We start from the raw sequence: 15,827 nt of genomic DNA on the forward strand, positions 1-15,827 counted from the left end.
TGTTAAAAATGGCGGTTGAAAATGCGAACGAGGATTGCCGCCGTGCTCTCCAGGTGGCAGAAGCCGCTGGCATTCTAGAGCTGTCGGACATGCTGCGGGCGTGCCAAAACATCGGCACACAAGCACATAAAGCTGGGGTTATGGCCGCCGCCCTGCGGAAAAGCGGGAAGGAGGGGAAGCGTTGTTACCGCTGTGGTAAGGAGGGTCACTTTCAGCGGGAGTGCCGCTCATCGACAGCGCCTGCCCACCCCTCAAAGAAGTGCCCCAAGTGTTGGAAGGGCTATCACTGGGCTAATCAGTGTCGTAGCGGGTCGGGAAACCGCATGACGGGTTCCCCCCAAACCCAGGGCCAAACAGGGGTGTTTCCCACTCAGACAACTGTTCCTCTGCTTTAAAACCCATAGACTCCATGAAGGCGGCGACTGCCGGAAGTGCAGGGCTTGATTTGATTATGCAGGAGGACGCTGATTTTCAGTTGCCGGGGGAGGTTTGTGCCATACCTACCCAGGTGACGGGACCTCTCCCTGCCGGATTTGTGGGTCTTGTTCTCCCTTGCTCACACGCTGGGAAACAGGGCTTTTTTGTCATCCCAGGGGTCATTGATGGCGATTACAACGGCGTTATTAAGGTTCAGGTGTGGACCCATCTTCCGCAGTCGCTCCCGCATGGACGGTCAATTGCGCAATTGATTTTAGTCCCCTATCAGGTGCCAGCTGCAGAGGATCGAGCCCGGGGCGGAGGCGGCTTTGGATCGACGCTGGCTCAGTCGCCATCTCACAACACGTCCTCTCCACTTGTTGCTCTAACAATGTCGGTCCACCCCTCGAAACCTCAGTTAACACTTCTCTTAAATAATGTTCCTTTTACAGGGCTGGTGGACATTGGAGCTGACGTTACGGTGATTCGTGATCCGGAGTGGCCGGTCGGTTGGCCAACAGTTCCTTCTAAAGAGTTGTGGGGGATCGGGGGTAGCAAACCCGGGCGCCAAAGTTTGTCTTGGGTCACGGTCTCCAAACCAGGAGGCCGTGCCCTTGCTACAATCCGCCTTTTTGTACTCCCTGTCCACCTCAATATTTGGGGCCGTGACTTACTTACAAAGCTGGACACCACCCTCGATATTAATATATAATGGCCCGAAATCCTCCCTCACCCACCTTGCCATCCGCAGTACCATTAGTATGGCAATCCTTAGAGCCCGTATGGGTTGACCAGTGGCCCCTCCCCCTAGAAAAGATGAAAGCGCTTCATTCACTTGTACAATAATATTTGCATGCACAGCGCTTGGAGAGCTTTACTAGTCCTTGGAATTAGCTGCTGTTACTTTGGCCTTTTAACTTTTTGCTGATTGTCCCTTTAATTTGATCGTGGACACGCATTATGTTGATCAGGTAATTGATCATTTACCCCTTGCCCTCATTACCCCTCAGGTCGATGCAGACCTTCTTCGCCTGTTTTTGTCCTTACAGTATCTCCTCACCACTCGTAATTTCCCTTATTTTGTTGCTCATATTCGCAGTCATACCCCTCTGCCTGGGCTACTTACTGAAGGCAATGCGCGCGCCGATCGCATGTTACGTGGTCAGGTAAATTCCCTTTTTTCTGACCCCATTGAAAGCCATGCCTTTTTTCATCAGTCTGCCTCTGTTTTGGCCCGGCAGTTTCATATTCCTGCTGATCATGCACGTTCTATTGTTCGTTCTTGCCCCCACCATGCCGCTGCTGCCCCTACCTTTTTTTATGCCGTTAACCCCAGAGGCACCGCAGCGAATCAGCTGTGGCAAATGGATGTTACTCACGTGCCACAATTCCGTCCCTATTCGTTTTTACATGTTTCCATTGATACCTATTAAGGATTCCTCTGGGTGACCCCACAGCGTGGGGAAGCCACTCCCAAAGTTATGCACCATTTGCTAGCCTGTTTTGCTGTTATGGGTCGCCCGAGCCAGAAAATATAGATAATGCCCCAGCCTACTGCTCCACAGCCCTTTCCTCCTTTTGTGTCCAATGGGACGTCCATCTCACACACAGGATCCCTTATAATTCCATGGGCCAAGCCATTGTTGAACGTGCAAATCACACGCTAAAAACCTTGCTCGACAAACAATTAAAACAAGGGGAGCTGCGTCTCCGAACCTTAGGAGACATTCAGCAACAATTGCGTATCCTTTTGTTCACTTTAAATAATTTAACGCTGAACGCAGATCAGCAGACCCCCACGGATCGGCATTTTCACAAATCCGAGGTACTGGAAAGACCGCGTGTCTATTACCATCAGCTGCCCGATCCGCAATGGTTGGGCCCAGTGCCTCTAATTACTTGGGGTTGGGGATATGCTGCTGTGTCTCTCCCTGCAGGACTGTTGTGGGTTCCGGCCCGGTGTGTGCGACCGGCACTGAAACAGCATGGCGTGGCACCAGAGGCTGTCGAACCCCATACCGGAGTTTTAGCTGACCTCGGAGTAGAACGCGGTGCCTCCTGGGTCGACAACGGCAGGACGGAAACGGAGGAGGCGTAGCGTCCCAAGCCAGCCCGTGACATGGGGAGCAGTAAAAGCATTGGTCGCCGCGGCTCAACGAAGACTGGCAGCAAACCAACAGCCAGAGACTTCTGAGACTTTGTTTGTGGCAATTCTTGCCCAAATTACTGCTAATTCTGTATTGATTGTATGCCTTTTGTGCCTGCTATTTCCTGTAGGGGTTGGCTCGGGAGCGCTTTCTCCGTTACGAGCCCGAATGACATATAACCTATGGGAAAGATTGGCTACAATAGCAAATGTTACCCACTTTTGTTTATTTGATTTTGTAGCAGCTGAAGAATTGTTAGGTACGTATCTTATTCCAGTATGTCATCACCCTGAGGAAATCGGAAATGAGATGATGCTCGCTGCTTACGCGAACCTCTCTTCCCAGTACTCTAGCATGGCTAATTGGGGCCCGGCCAATTACACTTTACCTTCTTAAGCTCATTTTTTGCTGTTGCTGTGTGCAATGTATCTCCTTTTTGTTAAGGCTTTGTCGAGAACCGCCCTGGCAGGCTCCACGAGTTATGACCTCGTCTGTCCGGCAGTTAATTGGCTTGCAAAAGCAAATTGATGGCTACCATGAGATGGCTGAGCACAAATAAACAAAAAAGGAGGGGATGTAGGATTCATACAAGGTTTATGCGCTTGGCAACATTCAGGGCACACCTGGATTGTTGTGCTGGACCTGTGCACACACAGCGCCTTTCAAGGGCATCAACCTTGGAATCTCGCCCAGATGACATGAACCGTGGGAAGCCTCCCAGGACTGGGCTCAAGGCCCGAGAGCAAGGAATGCGGTAGATAGAAACTGGTAAATAAGAATGTTGAACAAAGCCAGTGTATTCCTTTTATCTGTTGGAGAATGTAATGCGCGGGGGGAGAGAAAGAATAAAGGGGAAGGTGGAAAGCTGACAGGCAGAAGCCCATTAGCAGACCAGCCGCTTGCTTGCTAAAAGCTCTGTGCTGTCTTGTCATTGAACCGCCACAATCTGATGTAGCTAATTCCTACAGAGAGCAGTTTCTCACACCACAGGTACGTGAGACTGCTATCTGTAGGAAGTAACTTCATCAGATTGCAGTGTTACAGATAGCACATCCCTGCAGATTGCAATTTCTGACCCGTATATGGGTGTGAAAATGCTATCTGTAGGACCAGGCTACCTGCAGCAGCAACAGGTCCTACGATGCTAACAAAGGCCATCTGATGTAGCTAATTGCTGCAGAGAGCAGTCTCACCTACCTACAGTGTTGAGAAACTGCTATCTGGAGGAATTAGCTTCATCAGATTGCAGTGTTGCAGGTCTCCCATGACCTTCTCATAAACAAACTATGGAAATGCCACCTAGATGGAGCTAAAATAAGATGGGTGCAAGTGACTCACAGGCTGAAAGGGCTGAGTCAGGTTGAAAGGGCATAACCAGTGGGGTTCTGCAGGGATCAGTTCTGGATAAGCTTCTATTCAAAATCTGAATGAATGATTGAGATAATGGCATAGAGAGTACAATTATAAACTTTTGTGAATGATAACAAGCTGGAAGCATACAAAATGGGAAATGACTTCCTAGGAAGGAGTCATGCGGAAAGGGATCGGAGGGTCATAGTGGACCACAAGCTGAATCCGAGTACTGTGGAAAGGGACCTATGCAAGAAAACAGACGGTCACTCTGGGATATCGGCTCTCCTCTGGGCTGATGAGCTCTCAGCTGGAGTAAAAATTGGAGAGAGGCCAGAGAAGAGAAAAAAAATTAAGGTTTAGCAAACATGACCTGTGCGGGAAGGAGCCTCTGTTTACAAAAGCTGTTTCTTACAATCTACACATAGAAATAACTGCTACAGGGAGCGAGAGGGAGAGGGAGAGAGCGAGCGAGCACATTTCTACGCGTAGCAATTTCACCTACACTGCAGTGGAAGAAGCTGCTGCCCGTAGGCATTTGCTACATCAGGTAGCAGTTTACTACACTAGCAGTTTCTTACCCTCCACTAGGTATCGGTAACCGCTCCCGGTAGCACATTCCTAGGCGGAGCACTTGAAAACACGACACCTGACACAGAGAGGGGAGGCGCAATTGACGGGTTGATCGCTAGGACCCAGGAGCGGCTGGGGGGCGGCTCTGGGGGGAGCGATCGCGGGGCTCAGGCCCGGCCGCAGGAAGTGACTCGCAGCCGCTGCGGGGACTCTGGCTCCCGGCGAGATCCCCGCGCCCCGGCGGCTGGTGCTGGGAGCCCGGAGCCCGGGCTGCAGCCGGGAGAGGGGAACCTCCAGCCGGGCCCTGCCCGCTGCTTCCCGGGAGCCTCTCCCAGGGCAGAGCCCCCAGCCCGGCCAGGGCCCCTTCCCGGCCCGGCCCCTGCCCCGGGGCCCCGCTCGGAGGGAAGGTAAGAGAGACCCGCTCCCCCGTCACCCCCGGGCTGCAGGGGGCGGGTTTGGCCCCGGGCTGCTCCCCGCGGAGCCGGCTGCGATTCCCTGCCCCGGGCCGGGAAAGCTGCCGCAGCTCCCGCCGTGTGCGGGGCGGGGGCAGGATCACGTTACCCCTCCCCCCCCAATCTGCTGGTTTGTTTCCCTGCCCCTAGCCGGGCTGGTGTGGACGGGGGCTGCAGATCAGGGAGATGGGAGGGGGGCAAATAGGGAGGGGCAGAAGGTTGGCAGGGGCTGAACTGGATGCAGGATGGGGGGCCCCAGCTGGGGGTCGGGGAGGGAGCGGGGCCCAGGGGTACAATCGGGGGGGGGGGCAGCACAGGCTCTGGATCTGGGCTGGTGGGGCCCTGCTGCACCCCCTGGCTTGAAGGGGTTTCCATCCTATCCAGGCTTTACAGTTTGGTTCAATGGCTCTCAGCCCCCCTGTTATAAATATAAAGGGAAGGGAAACCACCTTTCTGTACACAGTGCTATAAAATCCCTCCTGGCCAAAGGCAACATCCTGTTACCTGTGAAGGGTTCAGAAGCTCAGCTAACCTGGCTGGCACCTGACCCAAAGGACCAATAAGGGGACAAGATACTTTCAAATCTTGGGGGGAAGGCTTTTGTTTGTGCTCTTTGTTTACGTGGTTGTTCTCTCTTGGGACTGAGAGAGGCCAGACAGAAATCCATCTTCTCCAACCCATCCTAATCCAAGTCTCCAATTTTGCAACCAGTATAGGTAAGCCAGGCAACGCAGATTCGTTTATCTTTTGTTTTATGTGAATTTTCCCTGTGTTAAGAGGGGGGTTTATTCCTGTTTTCTGTAACTTTAAGGTTTTGCCCAGAGGGGGATCCTCTGTGTTTTGAATCTGAATGCCCTGTAAAGTATTTTCCATCCTGATTTTACAGAGATGAGTTTTACCTCTCTCTCTTTTTTTTTTTAATAAAATCCTTCTTTTAAGAACCTGACTGATTTTCCCATTCTTTCAAGATCCAGGGGTTTGGGTCTTTGATGATTTTGTAACCAATTGGTTAGGATATTATTCTCAAGCCTCCCCAGGAAAGGGGGTGTGTAGGGTTTGGGGGGCTATTTTGGGGGGAAGACGTCTCCAAGTGGTCTCTTTCCCTGTTCTTTGCTTAAAACATTTGGTGGTGCCAGCATACTGTTCAAGCACAAGGCAAAGTTGGTACCTTGGGGAAGTTTTTAACCTAAGCTGGTAAGAATAAGCTTAGGTGGTTTTTCATGTGGGTTCCCACTTCTGTACCCTAGAGTTCAGAGTGGGGAAGGAACCTTGACACCCCACTGTACAGATTGTTTCAGCCCCCCTGCCTGGGACTAGGAGCTGGGAAGAAGAACGAGGTACAGCTGCTGGGGGATGAATCTAGGGCTGGGGGAGGCAAGTCCCCCTCCCACTGCAGGGGCAGGACCCCAGACCCTGAGCACCCCCAACATCTCCCCCGACCTGCTGAGCATGTGGCCCCAGCCTTCCCGGTCCTGGGGCCCAGGGAGGGCACATGGCCCGAGCCTGAACCCCCGGGGGCAGCCTAAGGAGAAGCCTGACATGCTCCTCACAGGGGCTGTGCACCCCACCTCCGCAGTCCGCTGTGACTCTCAGCCAGCTTGGAAAACAGAAGGGTTCATTGGTTGCTGAGAAAACCGTGTGGAACAGAGCTCGTTAGCACAGAAATCAGGAGCATTCAGCAAAGTCCATCTTGGGGGAAATCCAGAGTCCCGAGCCCTGGGCTCTCCCCGCTGAGTCCCAAATCAGGAGACTGACCCACTTCCAGCCCCGCATCCTCAGAGACCTCAGGATACAGGCTGTGTCTGTGAGTCCCAGAGCTCCTGCCCTCAGTGACACAGCCAGCTTCAAACCCCTGTTACCAGTGTGAGTGGCTGAGCTGCCTAATGAGAGCAGAGGCCCATGGCAATGGGACAGTCACCCGTTCTCCCAGGTTGAGGGAAGAAGATAAAAAAGGAGAGCGGAGAGACTTGAAGGGCAGCAGCAGCAAGAAGTGGGGAGGGAGGTTCCCAGCTCCCAGCCCTGCCCAGATCCATTCCCTGCACCCCCGGGCAGTCCGCTCTCCTGGGAACAAGAGCAGGGGCTGAGAGAGGAAAAGCCAGTTGCTCGCTCTGCTGAGCACCGCACTACGGATGGAGATGGGGGAGAGCTGGAGGGGGTCACAATACACTGTGGGGCAGTACCCTGAAGTGACTCCTTTGATCTGCTCTTTTTCCAGCATTTGGCTCGGAGATGCTGCTGTGGGGAGGTTTAGAAGGGAGGTGGTGGGTTAGTTCTAAGCGGGGGGGGGGGGGGGGGGGGGCTGGCCGGGGAGGTAATGAACTAACTGGGTTTGTTCCCAGCATGGCAGAGTCATAGAATCAGAGCGTCTGTCTGCAGGGAGAGAGCCTGGGGGGAATTGGGGAGTGACATGGACTCCAGCCCCTTATGAAACCTGCCCAATCTCCCATCTCCTCTTACAGGCTGAGGAATCGCGTCCACATTTTGCTTCAGATTGTCCCATCTTGCAGGGGACAGGGCAGGGAAATGGCTGTGATGGAGCCAGCTGAGGTAGGGGATTTTCAGGGAGCTTTTGGTGGTGGGGGAGGGGCATCGTAGGGGGGTTAATCACCCGGGGTGGGACGGGGTGCGATAAACCTGCTGGAACGTGATCAACCTGGGCCTGATTTTCTGAACAGGCCCATTGGCGAGTGGGGGGGAGGGGAAACAATCCCCCATTTCTGAACCAGAAAACACCCCCCTGGGGAGGGCTGGGAAAATGGACCAGACTCCCAGTGCTGGAACCTGACCCACTGACCAGAGGCTGCTGTGAAATACGAAGGGAAGCTGTCAAGGTTCCTGTCCCTGTCCCCGGCTCAGAGCTCTGCTTCCCGTCTCAGCCTATGGCTGGCAGGCATGTGGGAAATGAGACGACCCTGCCCCGCTCCGTGTGCTGGGGAGGACAAGGAGCTCTCACCTTCTCCCACCCCCTGAAGCCTCCCAGCTACTCTGAGCAGGGTGCGCGGAGGATTCTGCTTCTCTCTCCGTCCTACCCCATGACTAGTGGGATTGTGGCTGGGGCAGCAGGTGCTTTGTTGTTTCAGATGCCAGTGACCTTCGAGGAGGTGGCTGTGTATTTCACCCAGGGGCAGGGGGCTTTGCTGGACCCTGCTCAGAGAGCCCTCTACAGGGATGTCATGCAGGAGAACTACGAGACAGTGACCTCGCTGGGTAAGGGATTCTTGGCCCCTTGGTTATTGGAAACTGGGGAGGTCTGCGTGTCTGACACCGGTCAGGTTCTTCCCTCATCATGCTCCAATGAGAAGAGGGTGTCAAAACATAAGGCACATACTAAATCATCCCCACCCAACCCCCCTAGCTTGCACGGTGGAGAAGCCGTGCATTGTCCTGTCTGTGTTGTTTCTCGGTCGCACACAGAATCCCTCTTCTCTCTCCTCCTTGGGAACAGCTCCAGTCATGTGGAGGGCTCTGGACTTCGCAGGTTTAGAAATAGGCAGGGGTTTAACACGAGAGCTGGGTGTGCATCACAATTGCCCTCACCTCCCCAGACGTCTGCCTCCCGCAAGGGGGTTAAGTGACCACGTTCCTGTCCTCTTAGATTCCACATTCCCCAGCACAGCACTGGGACAGGTGCCACCCACGGAATGTCCTTTCTGACAGATGCTCTCTCAATCCTCCACAAACCCTGATCTGGTCTGATATCACTCCCTGCACAGGATTTCCCCTTCCCAAACCTGATCTGATCACCCGGCTGGAACGAGGGGAAGAGCCGTGGGTGCCCGATCTCCAGGCCTGTGAAGAAAGAGAGATCCCAATTGGTGCCCACACAGGTGAGCGCTGACATACAAATCATCTAGTGAATGAAAGAAAAAGTTGAGAATCCCAAAAATGACATATTAGTAAGTGCCCTCGGTTCCTTCCTCATCTCACCCAGAGCAGGGCTGCAGGCAGCAGATATCACTGACATCGCTTCCCATGTGTCCTGTTCACTGCAGGAGTTTCCTTCCGAACTGGGAAGTGGAGGCAGAATCCAATTGCTCCATCTCTCCAACCTTTAGTATGTTGGGTTTTCCCTCGGTTCTATTCCTCTTAATTTCTCCTCAGCAGAATGACTCCTGTCTGCATTGTCTCTCTCCCAGCAGGTGATGAGAGAGTGAGTGAGAAGAAGGAGGGGAATCAACATCAGGAAATTCCTGGGCACGGGGAACCACAGGGGATTTTTGTGGGAAGAGCTGAAGGGAATTTTTCCCAGTGCTTGGCACAGGGAGAAGCCTGGGGAAATTGGCAGAGGTCAAAGAGGCTGCTGGGAAACCACTCAAGGGAGCAACTGGATGGATCTATTATATGTGGGGAAGGACACAGGGATCCCACAGCCCGGCAGACAACCCCCAAGGAAGACAAACGCTATGAATGCCTCGGTTATGGGAAAGGATTCATTCTGAGACCGGCGCTTCTTACGCTTCAGGCAATAAATACTGGAGAGAAAACACTTCAATGCTTGGACTGTGGGGAAAACCTCAATAAGCGCTCAGATCTTACTAATCATGGGAGAAGCCACATGGGAGAGAAACCCTCTGGGTGCCTTGAGAGCAGGAATTGTTTGAATTGGAAGTCAGCACTGATTACACATCAGCTAATCCACACAGGAGAGAGACCCCACAAGTGCTTAGACTGTGGGAAAAAATTCGTACGAAGGTCAGGCCTAATTAAACATCAGAAAATCCACACAGGAGAGAGACCCCATCAGTGTTTAGACTGTGGGAAAACTTTCATACACAGGTCAGACCTTGTTAAACATCAAGCAGTCCACTCCGGAGAGAGACCCCATAAGTGCTTCGACTGTGGAAAAAGTTTCACACAAAGGCCAACCCTTCTTAAACATCAGGTAATCCACACAGGAGAGAGACCCTATAAGTGCTTGGACTGTGGGAAAAGTTTCACATGGCGATCTGCCCTGGTTACACATCAGAGAATACACACGGGAGAGAGACCCCATAAGTGCTTAGACTGTGGGAAAAGTTTCATACAGAGGTCAAACCTACTTAATCATCAGGCAATCCACCCTGGAGAGAGACCTCATAAGTGTTTAGACTGTGGAAAAAGTTTCACAGAAAGGCCAACCCTTCTTAAACATCAGGCAATCCACACAGGAGAGAGACCGCACAAGTGCTTAGACTGTGGGAAAAAATTTGTACGGAGGTCAGGCCTAACTAAACATCAGAAAATCCACACAGGAGAGAGACCCCATCAGTGTTTAGACTGTGGGAAAACTTTCATACACAGGTCAGACCTTGTTAAACATCAAGCAGTCCACACTGGAGAGAGACCCCATAAGTGCTTAGACTGTGGAAAAAGTTTCACAGAAAGGCCATCCCTTCTTAAACATCAGCTAATCCACACAGGAGAGAGTCCCCATAAGTGCTTGGACTGTGGGAAAAGTTTCACATGGCGATCAGCCCTGGTTACACATCAGAGAATACACATGGGAGAGAGACCCCATAAGTGCTTAGACTGTGGAAAAAGTTTCACAGAAAGGTCAACCCTTCTTAAACATCAGGTAATCCACACAGGAGAGAGACCCCATAAGTGCTTGGACTGTGGGAGAAGTTTCACATGGAGATCAGCCCTGGTTACACATCAGAGAATACACAAAAGAGAGAGACCCCATAAGTGCTTAGACTGTGGAAAAAGTTTCACAGAAAGGCCAACCCTTCTTAAACATCAGGCAATCCACACAGGAGAGAGACCCCACAAGTGCTTAGACTGTGGGAAAAGTTTCACATGGCGATCAGCCCTGGTTACACATCAGAGAATACACATACAGCCCTGGTTACACATACAGAGGTCAGACCTTGTTAAACATCCAGCAGTCCACACCGGAGAGAAACCCCAAAAGTGCTTAGACTGTGGAAAAAGTTTCACAGAAAGGCCAACCCTTCTTAGACATCAGGTAATCCACACAGGAGAGAGACCCCATAAGTGCTTGGACTGTGGGAAAAGTTTCACATGGCGATCAGCCCTGGTTACACATCAGAGAATACACATGGGAGAGAGACCCCATAAGTGCTTAGACTGTGGAAAAAGTTTCACAGAAAGGTCAACCCTTCTTAAACATCAGGTAATCCACACAGGAGAGAGACCCCATAAGTGCTTGGACTGTGGGAGAAGTTTCACATGGAGATCAGCCCTGGTTACACATCAGAGAATACACAAAAGAGAGAGACCCCTTAAGTGCTTAGACTGTGGAAAAAGTTTCACAGAAAGGCCAACCCTTCTTAAACATCAGGCAATCCACACAGGAGAGAGACCCCACAAGTGCTTAGACTGTGGGAAAAGTTTCACATGGCGATCAGCCCTGGTTACACATCAGAGAATACACATACAGCCCTGGTTACACATACAGAGGTCAGACCTTGTTAAACATCCAGCAATCCACACCGGAGAGAAACCCCAAAAGTGCTTAGACTGTGGAAAAAGTTTCACAGAAAGGCCAACCCTTCTTAGACATCAGGTAATCCACACAGGAGAGAGACCCCATAAGTGCTTGGACTGTGGGAAAAGTTTCACATGGCGATCAGCCCTGGTTACACATCAGAGAATACACACGGGAGAGAGACCCCACAAGTGCTTAGACTGTGGGAAAAAATTTGTACGGAGGTCAGGCCTAATTAAACATCAGAAAATCCACACAGGAGAGAGACCCCACAAGTGCTTAGAATGTGGGAAAAGTTTCATACAGAGGTCAGACCTTGTTAAACATCAAGCAGTCCACACCGGGGAGAAACCCCATAAGTGCTTAGAATGTGGAAAAAGTTTCACAGAAAGGCCAACCCTTCTTAAACATCAGATAATCCACACAGGAGAGAGACCCCATAAGTGCTTTGATTGTGGGAAAAGTTTCACATGGAAATCAGCCCTGGTGACACATCAGAGAATACACACAGGAGAGAGACCCCACAAGTGCTTAGACTGTGGGAAAAAATTTGTACGGAGGTCAGGCCTAATTAAACATCACAAAATCCACACAGGAGAGAGACCCCATAAGTGCTGAGAATGTGGGAAAAGTTTCATACAGAGGTCAGACCTTGTTAAACATCAAGCAATCCATACCGGAGAGAAACCCCATGAGTGCTTATGTTTATAATGTTATATATGCTTAGAATGTTTTTCTATGTTTTCATATCTATTGATTTCTCTCACAACAAAGAATAGAAAGTGCACAGTGCTCACTTTCTATTATTTTTGATTTCAAATATTTGTACTGCAAACATGCAAAACAAAAATAGTATTTTTCAGTTCCCCTCATACAAGTGCTGTCGTGCAATCTCTTTATCAGGAAAGTGTAACTTAGAAACATAGATGATTTTAATTATATAAGTGCACTGAAAAATAAAGCAATTAAAAACTTTAGAGCCTAGAAGTCCACTCAGTGCTACTTCTTTTTCTGCCACTCGCTAAGACAAACAAGTTTGTTTACATTTACGGGAGCGAATGCTGCCTGCTTCTAATTTATGATGTCACCGGAAAGTGTGAGAAGGCGTTCCCATGGCATGTTTGTAGCTGGCAGCGCAGGTATTTAAGTGCAAGATATGCTAAACATGCCTATGTCCCTTCATGCTTCGGCCACCATTCCAGTGGAGGATGCTCATTTAAAAAAAATAATGCATTAATTCCATTTGTGACTGAACTCCTTGAAGGAGACTTGTATGTCCCCTGTCCTGTTTTACACACCTTCTGCCAAATATGTCATCATATCGAAGTCCCGGAGAATGACCTAGCACATGGGGGGACACTTTCACTGCAGATTTGACAAAACGCAAAGAAAGTAACTATCTGAGATTTCGAAAGATAGCTACAGCACTCGGCCCAAGGTTTAAGAATCTGAAGTGTCTTCCAAAATCTGAGAGGGATGAGATATGGAGCATGCTTCCAGAAGTCTTAAAAGAGGAAGACACTGATTGGGAAACTACAGAACCCGAACCACCAAAATAGAAAATCAACTTTCTGCTGGTGGCATCTGACTCAGTTGAAGAAAATGAGCATGTGTCGGTTATTGATTAGATACCCGTCATTAGCATGGAGGCATGTCCTCTGGAATGGTGGTTCCAGTGGGAAGGGACCTAGGACCCTTTAGAGCATCTGGCACGTAAATATCTTGCGACGCCGGCTGCAACACTGCCATGCGAACGCCTGTTCTCACTTTCAGGTGACCTTGTAAACAAGAAGCGGGCAGCATGATCTCCTGCACATTGTAACCAAACTTGTTCTTCTGAGTGATTGGCCCAACAAGCAGTAGGACTGAGTGGAGTTGTAGGCTCCAAAGTTTTACATTGTTTTATTTTTGAATGCAGGTATTTTTTGTACATAATTCTACATTTGTAAGTTCAACTTTCATGATAAAGAGATTGCATACGGTACTTGCAGTTGGTGAATTGAAAAATACTATTTCTTTTGTTTTTTACAGTGCAGGTATTTGTAATAAAAAATATAAAGTGATCACGGTACACTTTGTATTCTGTAAAAACAACAAGGAATCCTTGTGGCACCTAAATAAAATAATAAAAATAAATAATAATAAAGCTTAAGAAGATCTGAGATAAAAGGATCAGGTCCCAAGAGTTTATATAGAAGTTTTTGCAGCCTCTCGACAGCAGCAGGACCAAAGAACCCCTCCTCACCTATGCTCTTGAAGCAAGAGCTTGCAATTCCAAGGGCCTCAGAACAGCGCAGGTGCCTGCCCACACCTTACAAAGTGACCAGAAGGGGAGCTGGTGCTGCTTACCTTGTCACCCAGTGATTAGTGCACTCCGCTGTGATGTAGGAGTGCTAGGTTCAATTCCCCCATCTTCTGAAGATGGGAAAGCATGTGAGCAGGGATTTTCCAGGTGCATGTTTTAGGCAACAGAACAATTCTCATTCTCGCTCCCCCGAATTCGATGACTCTTCAAGTATTTATTCTCAATGGAACAGCTTCAACAGGAGAGAGTGAGGGAGCCCCACCTGAGAATAGCCCATGGGTAGGGCATGCTCTTGAGAGATGTGGGAGGCCCATGTCCAAATCTTTTCTCCTCCCCAGGCAGAGGGGGTATTGAATGCAGGTCTCTGACATCCTGGGTGACTGCTTTAATCAGTGGGCTGAAAACTATAATATGGGCATCTTCCCCACCAGGTCCTCCTTGATTTTAATGGCACCTCTTCCAGGAGAGGTGCTCAGAGCATGCATACCAGATCTGTCCTCACAGGGGTTACAGGCAGGGGAGTTGTGCATACCTTCCCCTGGTGTGTGGATCATGCTGGAGCTTACATGAGAGACAGGCATCCAGATGAGGCATGACGATAACCTAAAACTGGAAATTAGAGGCCTAAATCTGGGGTTTAGGTGCTCAACTACCTGTGTAGACCTGGACCATATTTTCTACTGATAACGTGAACATAAATTCAGAAGCAAAACTTTGTTAACATAAAGTAAAACTGCGTCTTTGGTGCCCCCCGCCATTTGTTAAACTTTTGTCACAAACAGTACCCCGAGCTCAGCGCCACCCAAGTCCGGCATCCCAGGCAGTCACCTGGATCGCCTGCCCCTACATTTGAACCCGTGAGAAACTCTTCTGCCAGGAAATAGTCGGTAGCAATGATGCAACAAAGCAGGAGCTAGAAGCCTTGTGGTTAAATACACCTCTCCTTTTTGTTCTTTATATTTCCATGCACTTCACAACCCTTATCGCTAATGAAAAACCACACCCCCACACCAGAGAGGCATCAGACACTTCCACAGCCCCTAGGGGTGCGTGGAGAAGCAGTGTTTGAGAGGGGGTGTGAGCAGCAATGCCAGCTGCACCATGCATCCAGATCAGGTTCTGCAGGTGGGTGCCGGGAGGAGAGGGGGGGTTACAGGGATTGGCATGAAGGGGGCTCGGTGCGGGGAGCCCACGGGGGCCAACGGCGCCAAAATACAAGTTCACCCAGGGCATCATTTTCCCTAGGGCTAGCCCTGGACATACATGCTGACACAAAGCACAAGGCCCTGTGTGCAGGCTGGATAGTAACATACTACTGTAAGGTCCAGGCTAGCATCATAGTGACCTACACGGCTCTCCTCACTGGTGTTGGGTTCACACAACCAATTTAAGGGAAAAAAATCCCACATCTGCCTTCAAAATTCAAACATCACAGGTGGAAATTAAAGTTCTTCCCCCTCCCATCCCTGGGGTGGCAGGGAGGGAGAGGGAGGAGCTTCCAGGGGCCATAGAGATGAGGTATCCGGCTTTGGGTAGACAGGGGTCCTCCAGGGGCACAGAGACGAGCTAGAAGGCTGGGTAGATGGGAATGGTTCAGGTCATAGGCGCTAGGAGGACTGGGGCTAGAGAAGCCCATTTTTGCATTCCCATGGGGCTGTTCCCCCTCATGCCTCAGTGGCAGTGGCTGACCCAGGATCCTCAGAGTCCCCTTGGATCACAGAGGACAGTGGCAAAGAGTCTGCACAGTCCCGGGGGCAGTGAAATTGACCTCTCTGCCTCCCTCACTCAATGCTCTCTATGGTTTGATAGTCCAGAGACTGCACAGAGCTGAGACCTGATGCAACTTCCAGGGTCATAGAGAAAGCATGACAGAAAGTCCACAGGAGGAGGTCATAGAGCCTATGGTCTAAGGCCAGAGAGGCTGATCTCAGGGCCCCCAGGGGAGGGGGTGGAAGTCAGAAAGAGGCGAGGGGCAGGCAGGGGCGCAGGGGAAGAGGTGGAATGGGAGTGGGGAGGGGACAGAGCAGGGGCAGGAAGAAGTGGGGCGGAGACTTAGGGGAAGGGGTGGAGTGGGGGCAGGGCTGGGGCTGAGGGGGAGTTGTCCCAGGCCCCACAGCCCCCTAGGGATGGCCCTGCCCCTCTTCCCCCGTGTC

The 15,827-nt window shown here is 50.8% G+C and overlaps 1 protein-coding gene across 1 annotated transcript; it reads left to right on the plus strand.

The window, feature by feature from the left end:
• Positions 1-7,399: 7,399 nt before the first annotated feature.
• LOC144275127 (uncharacterized) lies at positions 7,400-12,346 on the plus strand. The gene is given in 4 exon segments (XM_077834262.1): positions 7,400-7,486; positions 8,020-8,146; positions 8,653-8,766; positions 9,076-12,346. Coding segments are annotated over 4 exon segments (3,270 nt in total). The 5' UTR covers positions 7,400-7,462; the 3' UTR covers positions 12,081-12,346.
• Positions 12,347-15,827: the final 3,481 nt, after the last annotated feature.

The sequence above is a fragment of the Eretmochelys imbricata genome, chromosome 14 (genome assembly GCF_965152235.1).
Source record: "Eretmochelys imbricata isolate rEreImb1 chromosome 14, rEreImb1.hap1, whole genome shotgun sequence".
Classification (NCBI taxonomy): Eukaryota; Metazoa; Chordata; order Testudines; family Cheloniidae; genus Eretmochelys; species Eretmochelys imbricata.